The 17,199-nt window shown below is 38.8% G+C and overlaps 2 protein-coding genes across 2 annotated transcripts; both read left to right on the top strand.

The window, feature by feature from the left end:
- Positions 1–831: 831 nt before the first annotated feature.
- On the top strand, positions 832–8,857 carry LOC122823154 (glucagon-like peptide 2 receptor). Its single transcript, XM_044102484.1, has 13 exons — positions 832–1,259; positions 2,643–2,742; positions 2,814–2,918; positions 3,383–3,504; positions 3,625–3,731; positions 4,248–4,404; positions 4,514–4,673; positions 5,125–5,185; positions 5,258–5,324; positions 5,621–5,709; positions 5,960–6,098; positions 6,196–6,237; positions 6,868–8,857. The coding sequence occupies exons 1-13, from the start codon at positions 1,182–1,184 to the stop codon at positions 7,234–7,236; spliced, it is 1,596 nt and encodes a 531-aa protein (XP_043958419.1). The 5' UTR covers positions 832–1,181; the 3' UTR covers positions 7,237–8,857.
- A 1,280-nt stretch (positions 8,858–10,137) lies between these two features.
- Positions 10,138–16,015, top strand: pts (6-pyruvoyltetrahydropterin synthase). Its single transcript, XM_044102501.1, has 6 exons — positions 10,138–11,854; positions 12,862–12,941; positions 13,044–13,066; positions 13,165–13,221; positions 14,016–14,086; positions 14,160–16,015. Exons 1-6 carry the CDS (start codon positions 11,763–11,765, stop codon positions 14,281–14,283), a joined length of 447 nt encoding a protein of 148 aa, XP_043958436.1. The 5' UTR covers positions 10,138–11,762; the 3' UTR covers positions 14,284–16,015.
- The last annotated feature ends 1,184 nt before the right edge of the window (positions 16,016–17,199 follow it).

Here is a 17,199-nt window from a genome sequence, read left to right as displayed (position 1 = left end):
ACTCTATTTCTTTCTGAAAAGTTATTTGCAAGTTAATTCTGTTTTATTTCAACTTTACTAAAATATTTTGCACTAGAAGCCAGAGCAAAATACTTGGTCGGAATTTTTTATTATTTTTTTTGCAGTGTTTGTGAGCTCAGCCACTATGTGTTGTTTTCAGATTTATAAGTCTGTAAAGGTGTGTGCTATTTTGGTGCCCGTCTCTCAATTGAAACAAAAAGATCAGTTTAGACATCAATATGCAAACATTTACACCAAAAAAACAAACCAAAAAAATAATTAGTAAACCTTATTCCTTGCAAACGCTCTTACATGTATTGCTGCGTAATTAATAAAGGCTTCTACTTGTAAAAGAAGTTTAATGCGCAACATCCGGTGGCACCTCTGGCGCTCTGCTCCTCCATTTTCTCCCCTGTGTTTGGCTTCAATGCACTTGGTTTAAACAAAGATCCCCATTAGTGTCAGAGATGCTGTTTGATGCCCCCTAACTAAGTGGGATAGTTAAACAGAAGGAAAGGCTCAGTGTATTCCCCGTCTCTCCAGAGTACAAGCAGCACTTACTGGTGCTTGCATGGCTGTATGATGATTTTTTTAAATAGTTGATCGTTCTTGGAATGATAAACCTTTAATCGTAGGTTTTATAAGTGATCATTTGCTTCTGTGTGACCAGTTTTCCTGGACAGCAGCGAGTCCAGTTATACAGGCAGCTCCCTCAGGAACTTATCTTGATTGGTTAGGGGCTGAAGGGGTGGGAGAGGCGCTCCGTCTGCTCCCAGCTGAGCTGAGTCTATAGGGAGTACAGCCTTCACAGCCTCTTCCTCATGGAAAGATGAGGTCTTCATCACCGGTAACCCTCCTGCTCTGCGACCAGCCACTTTCAGATGCCCTTCAAACACTCCCTCCGTGGATTTTTGGATCCAGAAGACATTTTTAATACTTAAAGCTGGAAACCCTTCACACCACGGTTTTCGATGATCACCTTCCGACCAAAACCCCCATCGGTTCTTAAAAGGATTTTACGCAAAAGAACAAGCACGTTCAACCACACCTTCCACCTTCCACTGTGCCGGGAGGAAGTTGGGATGAGCAAGGGGCCCTGAGGAGTCGGCGGAGGAGGTATGAGGCGTGGGATCGGTGAAGACAGCAGGAATTGTCTGCTTTCCATGTGAACTTCCAGCACCATGCCAAACCTGCTGGCAGCCCAGCACAACAGGATCAAACTCCTGCTTCCTCTACTTCTAATGGTGGTCAGCGAGCAGGTAGTGTGCCGGCGAGGTGTTTAAAACTGGATTATGACACATAAAACACCAAAGAATCATCTTTAACTCCTTTTGTTAACTCTGTTGGTTCTTTTCAAAAGATATCAAACATGTTTTAGGTGAAAGAGCTCCCTTTCTACTACACATTGACGTGTAAGTTTAATCTCCTATTGGAGTATTAGACTGAGAGAATAAAAATGGATAGCAGATGATAGAGAGAGAGATGATAGGTCTTGTTTTTTTCCTACTTTCTGAATGGTTTTTGTCAGCGAGTTTTGGATCAGGTTGCGCTCTATCAATCAGCTCAAACATAAACTGTCTTGCAGAACAGAAATCGGAGTGAGCCTCAGTGTTTGAGTTTTAGATGCTGTAATTGCGCTAACCTCACAAAAAAAAACACAGAAAATTAGGACTGCCTGGTCATAATATGAGAGGAACTTTGATTTTTAATCAAACCAGGTCAACAAGCCAGAATTATAGTGATATAGTTGTGGGGAAAAAAATGTTGGCATTCGTCTTTAAGTGAGATCATTTGGTAAATGGTCTCAGTTTTCCCTTTGCCAGTGAAATCCATCCTGGTCAAACACTCCCACCTAGTGGACCAATTTGGATACTGCAGAATCTAATTTATATGACAGAAGTCAACGAAAACACCAAGAAAACAGAACACAGAAATGTCCCATAAAGACGAAAACATGTTTTATGATCGGTTGGGTATTAGTAACACCTATTTATTTGAAGTTGGCTGCAGATTTTTTAATACATTTTTATGTTTATGTAAAATAATATACATCTATAAGGACTTACGTCCAGGTTTACAAAAATCTATTATAAAGACACACTATTTTATGTTTTGAGTGTTTTTTCACCAAAATGTAACCTTTATTGATGCCAGTGAAGAAAATATATATATATATATACCAATTTAAACATTTATTTCATAACCACTTGCTAAATATTCAGTAGCATCAACACTTTACAGTAAAAGTAATCATAAATATGAAAGTACATATAAAGAAGGTTTTAAATGAGTTTGCTATTTGGTTGTTGCCTGTACATAACATTACAAGACAACCCAGTGGAATTAATGCCTTGTCCGTTCACCTTTTATATATTGCTTTGATATTCACGAGTAAATTAAGATAAATTGGATGTTGGCTGCAGTAAGGTTTCAGCCTTTAATACTAGACCTTGCCCTTTCAGTGGGTTTCTGCAAGAAAAATGAAAACTCCTGCCATGAGTGCATGTTATTGTTACCTTAGGACATTGAAAATAAAGGTATATTTATTTTAACCAATTCCTCTTAAAAAGAAGTTATTTTCCAATAAAACATTGAGAAACCCAACTTTATGAATTTTCTCTTCTTTTGCTGTGGCTCTGCAGAAAGCGACAGCCTCGTTGCTCGAAAGCCTCATTTCTAAACGCACGGAGTACTGGGAAAACTGCAACAGCACCCTGACGTCTGCTCCTTTTCCAGCAAATGGTGAGCAAATGGTGGTGATTTATGCATCTCAAACGGACTGCCTCGACATAACGTTCCTTCTCTTTTTTTAGGCAACTACTGTAAAGGAAGTTTCGATAAGTTTGTGTGCTGGCCCCATTCATCTCCGGGGAATGTGTCTGTCCCCTGTCCTCCCTTCTTACCGTGGATCACAGAGGGTAACGTGTTTAACGTCTAATCTCATCTACGAGGATAAATCTGTTAGTCTGAGTTCCTATGCTTCCTTTCACCGTTGATTCGTTTTGAACGGGTGTCGCCGTTTATCACCCCACCTTCTCCTCTCAGGAGCAAGTCTTGCTAGTGCAAATGGATGTTTAAACTTTAAAAAATATTATATTCAAATCTACGTTCGCATTAGGTTGGCTAACATTCAGGGTTTCCTACACCTAAAATTTATTACGCTTAAATGTTAACACTGAAAAAAGTGGTCTGTACTCTATTTCCAACTCCTTTGGTTTTTTTCTTTTCAACATTTTAAGCACGTTACCTAATACAACTCGTGTAAATACCCATCAGTAAAGAGCTCATTGAAATTTAGTGAGAGTGTTTTGCCCCTCATCAATTTGTTGTGTCAAAAATGCCATTGAGTGTTTTTATTGCACTTTCTCTCTTGTTGCTTCAGACGGCAACAGAAGGGCATATCGGGAATGCTTGGAGAACGGCAGCTGGAGAAAGATGGAGAACTCCTCAGATCCCTGGCGAGACGATTCTGAATGTAAGGAGGACCAATACTTTAAAGACAAGGTAGTGGGATTTTTCTTTGTTTTAAGAACTTCACTTTGTCTTTACAAATGACTCTGCAATTCCATTTCATGACAGTTAGATTATTGTTAGAGTGCTAAATCTCTTGTATTTTGCATCTAGGAGGAAGAATTGCTGCGTCATTCCGCGCTGCGGCTCATCTCTGTTATTGGCTATTCCCTGTCGCTGTTCTCCCTCACTCTGGCCACTCTCCTCATGGGCATGCTGAGGTCAGTAGATGTTGGAGGGTGGCTCTGGTGGCCATAAAGATAAAGTTTGCATTTTCATTGGACAAGTCGGTACTTTGGCTCAACTTTGAAGGTTTGGAAGACAGCAGACTTAAGCAAACGCTCGGTTAGAGGTTATAGAAACACCAACAGTCTTTCCCACCACGGTCATTTTAAAGGGAAAAGGATTTTGTCCTTGTATGGGCACGCTTTCACTTCTTTTAGTAAAAACATTAAGAACATAACTAAAAACAAAATGGAAGTTTTACTTTTCATCTGTATTTTAGCGGGGCCATGCTACACATTCACTCGCTTCAAACGTATGGAGAGCTGAGGCAATGAGTGATTAACAAGACCATTGAGCTGATCTGTCATCACTAACAATGTTACGAACCACGAGACAATCTTACATGTAGCTCTATTATTTCCATTTCCTCCTACGTTACGGCCAGCGCCCTGGTTAATGCTGTTAAAGTTGCGCAGGAAGTTCCGATCAATGCTCCCGTATCTGCTTACCAGGAAGCTGCACTGCACCAGAAACTACATCCACATGAACCTGTTTGTGTCATTCATCCTGCGGGCGGCCGCCGTCATTTCGAAGGAAATTATCTTCCATCTCATGTACTCCAACCTGCCCAAGGACGACCCCGGATGGAACTCCTACTCCAGCTCTGCGGTACTCTCAGCGCTGCCTTGTTTTTCATGTATAAGCAGGTTTAACTTCAACAACTTTTGCCTCATTCGTCCAAAGCGTACCGCTTCAGCTTGATCTTTTCCCTCAACAGATGGTGCTACTGTGCAAGTTCTCCAAAGTGAGCATGGAGTACTTTGTGGCGTGTAATTACTTCTGGCTCTTGGTGGAGGCCATTTTCCTTCACACGCTGCTCTTCACTGCAGTGCTGACCAAGAGGTGCCTGTTGAAGAAATACGTTCTGCTAGGATGGGGTAAGTCATGGGCTCATGCAGGCTTTGTTAAGGGAAAGTGAGGCTTTAGAAATGTATAATTACTATGTACAATTGGTGTCATTGGGCTCCTTAAATCACCCTAATTTTGTTGTTGGAAAGTCCATTGGTTGAACACCCAAAGAGCCTTCCTGAATTTACACCCTGTTACGCCTGGAAGAACTCATGGTGATGAGTGCCTTTAAGAAAATGTCTTGTATAAAGGATCGTATTACTGAATACAATCACTTAAAAGACACAACTAAAAACAAAAATATTTTCAGTGTAACAAAATCGACATCATATCTAAATCCTCTGAGATCCAATCCTAAGCTATCTCTGTCATGTATAAATGGGTAGGTTTTTCAAAAATAATTAGAGTCTGAGGAAACATAGTTTTAAAATGCTGATGTACTCTGGGAAAACAGCATATCTCTCTTCTGTCATGTTCCAGGGACTCCAGTCCTGTTCGTGACGCCATGGACCATGGTTAAGATTCTGTATGAGAACACAGGGTGAGTCCAAGTTTCTCCTTGAACCAATTAATATGCTCTCTCTTCACACTTAGCGCTTCTTTCACTCTCAAGGTGCTGGTCAATCATGAACAGATGGTTCTGGTGGATAATAAGAGGCCCGATTACTCTATCAGTGCTGGTAAGGGATGTTCCTCAAGCCACGCTGTGGTCAAGTTGACTTCAGAAACTGATATCAACTAGATTTCTGCTTGATTGAACAATGCATTGCTCATTCTGGATGGTTGCTATAAATGAGAATCATGTGACAATGTGGTGATGCAGCTATAGACACAAGCATATTTGATATTTACTATTTTATTGCTAATAAAGGCGTCTTACCTGTCAATGACAGGCTGTCATATTTGACATTATTGGTCACCTTACTCTCTAGTCCAATGCAATCCGTTTAAATGTACCATTAACATGTTTATGCAGGTCATTTTCTTCATATTCATCAAAATTCTGATGCTGCTGTTGTCGAAGCTGAAAGCCGATCAGGTGAAATTCACCGACTACAGATACAGGTACTCAAGCCGCTGAAGCCAACTCTCGGACAACAAGACATTAAGCTCCAACATTTGCCATGTTCCTGATTTTAATATGCTGGTAAAATGTTAATCCCACATCACACCCACAAATTGTGGGCGTAAATGTCACCAAGGGAACAAAACCAGTGTACATACATACTTCAGAAACTTCTTTCCTTTTTCTACTGCAGTATTTTCTGCCTGGCTAAGTTATAATAAATCTGATCGGCCTGTTTGTACCCTGCAGTTTGGCCAGGGCAACGTTGGTGCTGATTCCCCTGCTGGGAATCCATGAAGTGGTCTTCACAGTGCTAATAGATGAGTGTATGGAGGGCAGCAGCCGCTATGCCCGGAACTTCATTAACCTCACCCTCAGTTCCTTCCAGGTAGTACAAAAACAATCATATTTGTACACAGGTTGTTCATTTTGGTTTTGTTCACCAACATCGTCACGCTCTAAAATTTGTTCCATGCGTTTTTCAGGGATTCTTGGTTGCTGTGCTGTACTGTTTTGCTAATGGAGAGGTATGGTTTTGGTCACAGTATTGTTCTATATGAGGAAGGAATAGTTAGGTTGAGTGTAACAGTACATGTATCAATCTGCCATCACAGTTTGGTGGACGCAATTACATGGAGAAAATATCAGTAATAAACAAATATTAAAAAATAATAGACAGGCGACCACATTTTTTTTTTCACTTTGGTATCTGCCATGATAGTTGGTAAGGTTCCCACTCTAAAACTAATAATAATGATGACAGACATGAGCTTAGAACCAACCAAACACTTTGTAATCAACAGTCTGAAAACGATTCTGGATTGTGATTAGTGGTTTCAGTGGAGTGCAAGGGGTAGACATACGGGAAGCCAAATGCGTCACAATTCTCCCAGACACCTAGAGGGTCCTGTGACACCTCTAAAAACTTTAAGTCAAGCTTTGAAAGCTTGTAGCTCACTTCTAATGGGAGAGGGCGGGTTACTCTCTATGGAAAAATGTCATTTGTGTAAGCACACAGCTACAAAACCGTAATCAAACGTACTAGTGAAACATTTCGCCGCTCAAGTAATAAATTACAGAAAAAGACTCAAACTTGCAGCAAATACCATGGTGTAGTAATGTACCGACAGTTAACATGCAATGCTGTTTTCTTGTAGGTCCAAACTGAGCTGAAAAAGCGCTGGCAACTGTTTTTGTTCACAAACCATTTCAAGGTCCGGACCTGTTTTCGAGGAGCAAATCTCAAGCACCTTTGGAAGTGTACTCGGCGGCAGCACAGGAAGCGCTCTCGGCAGTTTGACTCCTATGGCGAAGGCCCCACTTCGACGGCTCGCCCACACCTCCTCCAGGTGGCTGTGCAAGCTGGAAGTAGGCCTCTTGGACTCGGGCCACTTAAAGGCCAGGGAATTGAGGGCTACGACTCAGCAGGGCTCGACTTTCTTACCAGGAAGAGTCTTTCCAGTAGCGATGGTGAGATGACGCTGGGAGAGACGATGGAGGAGATTTTGGAAGAGAGCCAGTTCTGAACTCAGTTGGTAAAATCCAACCAAATTGGGGTTCAGACAATGAATGTATTCTCCAAGTAGAATGAGCCAACTTCAGGGGATGGGAAAATGGTTTTAGAAATGCGGCTTGTTCTACCAAGACTTGTATTACCCGAACCATAAAAAGAAATTACGGTTTATGTGGCAAGGATTCATTTGCCTATATCTCTCTGGGGGATGTGATAAAGACTCTAATCCTAGCTTTAATCCTGTGCACTAAATGGTTATGTGATGCAACCAAAAAGACTTTCACTCACGAGCCACACGAGCCAACCACCTGCTCTGACACTTACCTTAAAGGAGCTGGAATTGCCAAACCAGCAACAGACATCTGTATCACTGGTTACGATGGAACACTGCTCCAAACCCCAACTTCCATCGCATTTTTACCACAATCTCGGCTCTCCGACTACCTCCATTATCGGCTTTAAGGATCAACAGCAGCAGGTCTCCGATGCGGCCATGGTCTTTTCCAAGGTCACACAGAGACGGAATAAAAAGCATCTCTGCCTTGGCTCGTGAAAAGTGCTTTTGAATCCTTTTCATTTTCTGCAAAAATGCTGATTTCAACACAAGGAGTGAAGGAAATGAAAGCGGAACTTGGAACTTATGGTATAACTTCATGGTAATATGGAAGACAGCCAATCTGTGAAAAACGTGGTGTTGATTGGGTCCTTCTAGTGAGTCACTCAAAGCCTCATGTAGTCTCCACCCAGACCCAAACACTGTAACCTCTACAACTACTGCATCCATCATCTTCTGTGAATAGGGAGACTTGTAATTTGCCTTTTTTTCTTGATCTTTGATCATGTGAAGATAATTCGTGTTTTCCTGTGAATTATCTTACGTTATCTCTTATGTGCGATAGTATTTCATAGTCTTCTGTATTTTGGATCAATGCTGCCTCCTTTGGTACTTCAATGTTTATGTGAAAGAACATTGAGGTTCCCTCACAACCACAAGCCAAACTATTCTGCCTTCATATAATTTAAATGCAGAATTCTTTGTGAATTGAATCTGTGCGTTCTTGTGATAAAATGGACTCTAGACATTCCTTCAAATTGCGACTGTAATAGTGAACTGACACCATATTTTTTCATTTTCTTCAGGATGTAGAGCTATTTACTATTTTTAGGGTTTTATTTGTTGCTATTTCTCAGATATTAAAAAAATTGTTCTGTGTCATGTTTTCGTTGGCAAAAAATGCCAAAAAAGAAACATCTTCAAATAGCAATTTTAAATATTTAACCAAATATTATAATGTTAATGTCGATGTGTGTAAGCTTACACAACAAACTTTCCTATCTCTCACAAAAGTTATAGCAGTATCAATCTCTTTTTGATTTTGGTGATTTATTTTGTAAACTATGATATGGCAGGCCAATGAAATATATCCAAATGTCACGTCATCTGGATTGAAGTGTGCATATAAATACAATGTATTTGTTTTTTCAATGTGAATAATACTGGGCCTAAAGTATTATTTAGTATTATTAAGCAGGCTTTAACTTCCTTTGTATCCATGTGATGCTTCAGTGATTACTGTACATAGTGAACTATGAAACATTTGTACATATGAACACTGTGATGTATGTGCACAAATAAAAACAGGTGAATTGTCATGAAATTCTGTTTCTTGTAAAACGTCAGTCTCTACATTTTTGTGCAAATTAAAAAAACAACAACAAAAGAAAATTTCTGGCTATTGAACTGGGAAGTTCCCTACAGTCTTTGACAGAATCTCTCTGTCAAAGAGAAAAACTGAGCAAACGCACGATGCATGAAAAGTGGGCTTTTCGACAGCTATTGACACCTGGCATTGCTGTGCGCTTAGAGATCGAGGGCCATCGGCAAGAGGTTTTTGTCAGAATGGGAAATTGTAAGGAACTGCGAGAAGAATTGTCAAGAACTACGTGTCTGTGTTGCCCTATCACCCCCCTCGCCTTGGGCCTTGGTGAGGCTTTCATATTTAAAAGACGTTGCTGGGAGCCATGCAAATGCAAATCAACTATTGAGCACTGGCCTTTCTGACTGTAGTTTTTGTTGTAGCTCACCCATTTCCCCTTCTGTGCACCACCCAGGTCTGTTTACCAGTTCCAGAACCCAACCAAAACCCCTCAGTGTTATTACCTTGAGGCTGTAGGTTTATCATTGCATAACTTAATCAATAATAATAATCATAATAATAATAATAATTAATAATAATAATGTGTCCCAGAGTGGTTAATTGCACAAAAATATTTTTGTGAACAATATTCAAACTAAATGTTACGGTACTCTGCACTGATTGCTTTAATGACCCAGAGTCCGGTCATATTGGAGTAGCAGAATGTATTCCATACCACAGCACAGAGCCAAAGAATCTACAGCTAATTTATCAGTATTCACAATTCCCTGCTTAACTCTTGAGTTTAAATTGGAGAACAAAATATTTGAAAGTATGTGATACCTTCTGATAGAGTATAAACATTTGTATTCTTTTTTTATTTTTAAGTTTTGTCAGATAAGCAATAAATATAACTCAGACATGATCAATCATACTTATTATATTCTGCATAAACTAAAGGGGACAGCTCAAAGTAGAATTGAGTAAATAAACATTTTAGCAATTAATTATAATAAAAATAAAATATGTTGTCACATCATTTTTGAAAAGGAAATCTTCTACATTTTTTTTTCTGTCAACTTCCTGTTCACACTCCAGTCCAGTTGGTGGCAGTAATGAGCTTTTTTAATTTTTTAAGTTTAATGGCGGTTGCACTCAAAAATAATGAGATACTATCTCATTATAATGAGATCAATTATTTATTTTTATTTTTTAAGAGTGGCGGAAACGGGCTTCCATATTGCATTGGTTTATAATCACTTGTCCCAGACATTTTTCAGTGTCTCAGATTTTTTATTGGAACACACCAGTTCTTTGGTCATATTTGAAGTACTTTATATCATATTTAATGGAATATGAAACGGAAGAGACATTTATTTCTCAGCTGCTACATCATCTCATTTCTCAACGTTGGCAGGGCAAATGGACAGCGTTGTCACAATGAAATATGAACAAGATAAGTTGGCATAAAAAAAAACATTCCTTTGGTTTCTGCTATTAGGACAACATAAACTAAAGCTCCTAACACTAGCAGACCAAAGAACAGTCCTGTTAGTGTCTTACAGCATTCTGGTTAATTACAGTTGGAAGGATTTAAAAAGAAATACAGATGGCTTTGGGATGCTTGTTTAATCTATTAAGATACAAAAGTATGATAAGATTTGTTGAGAAGGGTAAAAAAATTATGACTGAAAGGAGCAATTCTAAATCTGAGCTGGAAAGCATCTGGTGACTCTCATATGACGACTGTAGAGCTTTAAGAGCCAACATGTGAACTTAAAGCGTGAAACGAGTGTGAAAATGTTGTTAGAAATGGGCTTTCTGACATATCAAGCTAAATAGCTAGCAGCGGGAAAGGTTTGTTGTGAGCAAAGGTTGGTGACTGGAGCTAGTTCTTCTCTGGGCTTCGTGACCTCTCGAATAAAACGCCACCAACAATTAAACATGGGGTATAAAGACAACACAATGAGCCACCAACAAGCTGTGTTTTGAATAAATCTAGTTTTTTTTGTTTTGTTTTTGTTTGGTTTGGGTTCGCCCATTTAAACTGACAGAGAAGACCAGGACAATGTCCAAAATTAATAATAAAAGGATTTGCACCTAGATCTGTTTCAAATTAGGTATCCTCCATCATTTTCATATTACTTCACAATTATGCCACCGTTAGTGTTAGTAACAAATCCACAAAAAAGATATAAAGTGGAACATTTAACATTTCCATGGCAGTGTGTCTGCGATTCAACGGCAAAATTAAGTGATTCAAAGTCAAATGTAACATAAAAGGTAATAAACATAAGCTATGAAGTGAAATATGAAACCATGATTGTGAATTTCTGACAAAAGTTCCAAAGTTTATGAAGACCTATTTATAATTTATGATAACATTTATAGTTGTCAAACAATATTCACGTTTTAACTAAATATTTTTTCTAATGTCACATTTTCTAATCCCATTTAATAGTTACTAGGGTGGTAAAGGTCGAAGTAATTTTTAAATTGAAGTTATGGTCATGATCAAACAGTAATTTCGACTTGGTAGACACTGAAAGACTTAATTATGAATCTTTTTTTATCCCTCATAATCAGGACTTTTTAGTCTCCGTTACGACACAATGTCTCGGTTTGTTTTTCTTTCATTTAGCGGAAAATGCCTCCGCAGAAATACCACGGAGGAAACATTTTGAACAAAGATTTCTTTACTACTTAGTAACATCCCGTATGTAGTTCGCTGTCCTTAAACCACGTTCGGCTCCAGGTTTGACACTCACGCGGCCATGTGAGTCGTATTTACGCCCTGAAATGAGCCAATCACGGGCGGCGTGAGTCACGGCGGGGACAGCCGGCTGTAACTCCTCTCTGTTCGGTATCAGCGGTTATTCTCCATCCTCCACTTCTGCCAAACATGGCCGAAACCTCCGGGAGCAACAAGGCAGCGGAGCGCATAGGATACATCACCCGAGTCCAGAGCTTCAGCGCCTGCCACCGGCTCCACAGGTACCCTAGCTACTACCGCTGTGTCTGAGGGGATACGACGCAGGAGGAACTCAATAGTAGACACGTAATGGAGGTTAAAGTCACAGAATAGAAAGGGTTTGGACGAAACAAGACCACTGTGCTGCTGCTGTTCCTGATAAGCAGATAAAATATGCGGAAAATCCCGTGTAATTACATAGAAACTCGCGATGCTTTGGCGGTGACCGCACATGTCGGCGTATTTCAAAAAGCACAGTTTATTTAAAACAGGGACAAGAAATGAACTATGGAGGAGTTTATGCGTTAATTACTTTAAAGGAAACGCAGATAGGAACAAGTCATTTCGGAACTGTCTTTCAGATAAACGTGCCGCGCTTTAATGACGCATTTAGGTCCAATCAATAGCGTCGTAAAATATAAACCCTCTTTAGGAAATTATTACAGAAACCCTTTGCCATTAAACAAATAAAATTTAAAGCAAATATGTCAATATTCTTTGCTAACTATCTTTAATAACGTACTCAGCCACTTTGTAATAGCTTTATTATAGTTCACAACAGTTTAATATTATATTTATAGACTTATTTTACCAAAAATTATTTATCTTTTACATGTATAACACATAAAAATACATCTACATAAATTGCATCATTCCAATTTTTTTTCAAAAATTAATTTTGTTCAAAGCAAAGTAACAATAACTTATTAGTCATGTAAAACTACTATTTTGATTATTTTTGTATTATTTGATTTAAATGATCACCTATAAACTTTTTAAATTGGCTCCATTTTTTTTTATAAAACGCAGTTCTAAATCATGTAGAAATCTATTAAGTTGTAATATACGAAATGTTCTTAAATGCAACATACGTCAATAACCCATTGCCACATTTTTTCTTGTTTGACCTGCACTAACAGGGTACAAAATCTCTAACCCCTTGCCATAAAAACTGCAAAAACAAAAACAAAAACAATAAAAATCTGACTCCAGTAGTTTTAATTCATATATTCTCTACAACCTCTTCTAGTCTCCACCTGAGTGACGAGGAAAATAAAGAAGTCTACGGAAAGTGCAACAATCCCTACGGTCATGGACACAACTACAAGGGTTTGTCCTGCTGTTACACAAACCAAATATAGTCTCAAATAAAGCGTAGATCTTGTTCCTGTTTCTACCGATTCACCTGAGCGCTTTCATTTTACTCCACAGTGGAGGTGACTGTATGTGGAAAAGTGAGTATCACACAAATATTTTTGATAAAAGGTCGTAGTTCCACTGAAGGAACAACTATCTAGCTAAAACCGTCTTCATGTGCGACTCGTGTTCACAGATTGATCCAGTCACCGGCATGGTCATGAATCTGACGGACCTGAAGAGGTGTATTGAGGTAAGGTCATTGTAAACACAGCATCTTGAAGCTAATGCTAAAGAAAATGTATAAATTTTACATATTAAACGGCAACTAATTTTTCCGAAGTTAACGTTATACGGTAAATCTGCATTTCTCTCTTCATAATTCGCTTACATTTAAATCACTTCATGTTATTGTGCTGCAGGAAAGCCTGTTGGATTAAACTGTGGTCAGCGTTACTCGCTAGTTTTTGCCGCTAACAATCCTCACATCTGATATAAAACTGAGATGCTAAAGCTAATGGTATAAGATTTTGACTTACACTTATAGCTTCAACTTTTTTTAACATACAGAAGCCAGGAATAATAGTCAAGTGTCTGTAAGTGGAAGAAATGTCTTAATAAAAGACAACAAAACTTGTTTTATTGTGTAACAAGGTCAGTAGTGGGATAATGGTAAGCTCTTAGCATTTGGTGTTTGGATTGTTGGCACGTTTTTGTTGACCTTTCTTGCCTGCCGTGAAATCGAATCAGGACATAGAGCTTATCATCAGATGTAAGTGCTTTAAAATGTTACTACTGAACAACTGGGCTAGTGTTAATCATTTCCCATGAGTCCTCAGGAAACTTGTGGTCAGACTCTGAAACCTTCACAAATTGCATAAAAATGTACTTTAATCTGAAAAGAGAACTTTGGACCATCGAACTTCCATTCAGCTATTAAATCTTATCCTTGTTCCTTGTAAGCTTTTTTCTACTTCTACATTTTTTTCTATTGTGTTTTTGCTGTCGTATGGATACCTGGCTGACGCCGCCCTGTTCATCCAACAGGAAGTCATCATGATTCCTCTGGACCACAAAAACCTGGATAAGGATGTTCCGTACTTTGCCAACGTTGTGAGGTCTGTAACCTTCCGCGATCGTCTCTCTTGACTGCTGATACGCACGTTTTACCAGATGTTTCTCGTTCACCAGCACCACGGAAAACCTGGCCGTTTACATCTGGGACAACATGGCGAAGGCTCTTCCCGCCAGCCTGCTCCACGAGATCCGGATTCACGAGACGGATAAGAACATCGTAGTGTACCGAGGAGAGTAAAGCCGCAGGAGTTTTAAGTCAGTTCTGATTCTGTTCCTCAACTGACGGGAAGCTCAAATAATGTGATCTTAAGTACGTTTGACAGAGTATGAACGTTTTCCCATTTAATTTTATCCTTTATTTTCATTTAATGACCAGAGGCCTCATGCATAAAAGAGTGCGCAGTTTTCACACTAAAACTTGGCGTATGGAAAAATTTAGAAAAGTGTGGCGCACAAAAAAAATCGGATGCATAAAGCCGTGCGCACGCACATGGCCACGCACCTTTTCTTTATAAACCCTAATTTGTGGGAAATAGAGCAAATTTTCAAGAAAATTTCAGGAATTGATCTCAAAATTTCTGAGTTTTTGGGCAGAAATATACTCTTCTTTTTTATGAGTGGCCCTGCTGCCACTCATAAATGCATCTGAATTAGTATAGAAATCCGGACGTCTGCCACTACATGAAGCAATAACCATGGCAACGTCCTTGTTTGAAGCAGTATAAGTACATAATAATAATAATAATAATTATATATTTTATTTAAAAGGTGTTTTAATGTCACCTCACCAAAATAAAAATAAATTTTGAAGAAAAAAAATCCAAATTAAAAAACATAAAAGGATCTTGCAAATGCCTGTTTGAAAAGTAGCACGTTCAGCCGGGGTTTAAAGACAGGCAGCGTGTCAGAGAGTCCTTTGAGAGGGAATGTGGACCTTTATTCCAAATAGTAGATGCTTTGTGTCCATAAGCCGCATTCACAAAGCGGGCAACTCGACTGAAGGATGTCTGCAGCTGGACCGGTACCGGTACAGCACCACTCTTTACGTTTCGCTCAGAGCTCTTGGATGATCAGTCTGGATGAATCTAAACGCTCATAAACCATCATCAACATTTCGCAGCAGATCAACATGATCTCTGATCAATCGCTCCCTCTGAATCCTTCCCTTGGCGATGTTCTCCATCAGAGCCAAAGTGCTCCACAATTACGCAGCTACTTAGATACGTGTGATTGCGTACACACTTTGATCACCTTAAAAATATTCAAACCTGTTGATTATTTTTAATCAGCAGGTTTGAGTTAATCTGCTGATCCAACCCTGTTTTCTTCCTTTAGTGAGAATGAAACTACCCCATGAATGCATCTCAGGCGCTTCGGCGCACGGACCAATGCGTTACATCTTCATGAGGCAAAAACTGAGAAAAAGTACTATTTACATTCGAGTGAGGTTTTCACATACGTTTATTTTTATTTTCTTTATTTTGTGGTTCAGTTTCATTGTTTATGTTTACACAGTAAAATATTAAAGTCGTGAAAAACATCGAGTTTGATGCTTCTCGGTCTAAATACCACCGAATGCAGTCAGATTCCAGTGTATTTAGGTGAGTTTTGACGCTTTGTAGTTTGATATTGTCCACAGAAAACGTTTGCGTGGCTGCCGCACATTTTCATGCCAGCGGGAAAGTGTGCGTATATTTACCCAAACTTTGACGCAAAGTTAATTTTTTACAGATGCCGACTTGTGTGTAAAATATGGCGCCGCAAATTATGCGCACGCACGCTTTTAGCATGAGGCCCCTGAGCCACACATTTGACCGCCGTTTGGACAGGGAGAGTCATCGGCTTTGTGTTTATTTTTAAAGTTTTATTCAATTTACCATTTTATGATTGTTGGTGTTATTGTGAAGCACTTTTATCCACTGCTGTTGTTTCTAAATGTGCTGTATAAATAAAGTCGATATTGAGTTGAGCTTTTCACTGTATCTAGTGTTGAATGCAGTGGGAGAAACCTCATGACGGTGCTGGCCATTTCCTACTTTTCTAGTCTTGGTTGGTTCATATACACAGAGTTGTCTCAAGTAATGCCACTGGACACATCCTACTCTAAAATATCTCTTCCTTTTGTGTTTGAATGCATGAGAAATATCTAATAAATAAACAAGCGGCGCATCACACCGGTTCATTTGGACTTGCACCAAGAACAGCCGGTTGTGACATCATCGGAAGTTTCCGACTCCAGGTTTGATTTCCGAGCCATATCGAGCTCAGCATTAATTTGGGAAGTAGCAGTACAACTTGTTTTTTTTTTAAACAAATTTTTATTTCTTAAAAAGTTTTTTTAATTAATTTTATTTCTTAAACAAATGTGACTTTATGTGCCCATTCCTGAGTTAAACCACTTGTTATGTTGGATGCTAGATAAGCAAATATGCCCTTATGTACAAATAAATAAGCATTAATGTGTTTAGATTTTTGATAATCTACTTTTACTCTTGCGAAATATGCTACTTGGTAAAAAGCTGATAAGTTGAAGCAGGCATTAAAATGTACATTAATTGAAAATATACTTAAGTTAAACTTTTATGTACTTAGTGCAATAATATTTTACTGGATAATATTTTCAAATAATTTGAACAATAAATCACAAGGATTTTTTTTCTTGTAAAAATATAGACATAAAAAGGCTTAATGTTCCTTTTTCCATTTCTTGAGGAGTCAGCACTGGTGTGTATTAACCATACATTATAATATGTGTTAGCAGAACATTTGAAATTAAGAGTTATTTATTCGTGTATTTGACTACCAATGACCAGTTGTTAGTTTTATTACACAGATTTTCGGCTTTTACCCCTTTTGATTGAAGGTTTCCCTTAGCCCTGTTGATGGGTTAAAGCGCAAAGGATGATGGGATACGGGATGAACTGGGATTTAACTTTCAGACATGCACTGTGTAAATAAAGCTAGCTTGACTAATAATACCCCTCAGTCTAATGCATTTTATTTTTATGAGGCGTTTTTTCCACATAGGGGATCTTAATAGGTTGATTATCTTTAATCGTGAACTGTACTGAGACGTTTTAATCTTTAGAGGGCGCCAAATCGTTTCACAGAAGTCTTTGCTGTCAGTGACGGAAAAATTAATGGGATTTGTAAT

This window comes from Gambusia affinis, linkage group LG20, assembly GCF_019740435.1.
Source record: "Gambusia affinis linkage group LG20, SWU_Gaff_1.0, whole genome shotgun sequence".
Taxonomy (NCBI): Eukaryota; Metazoa; Chordata; class Actinopteri; order Cyprinodontiformes; family Poeciliidae; genus Gambusia; species Gambusia affinis.
This window is presented reverse-complemented; position numbering and strand designations above follow the sequence as displayed.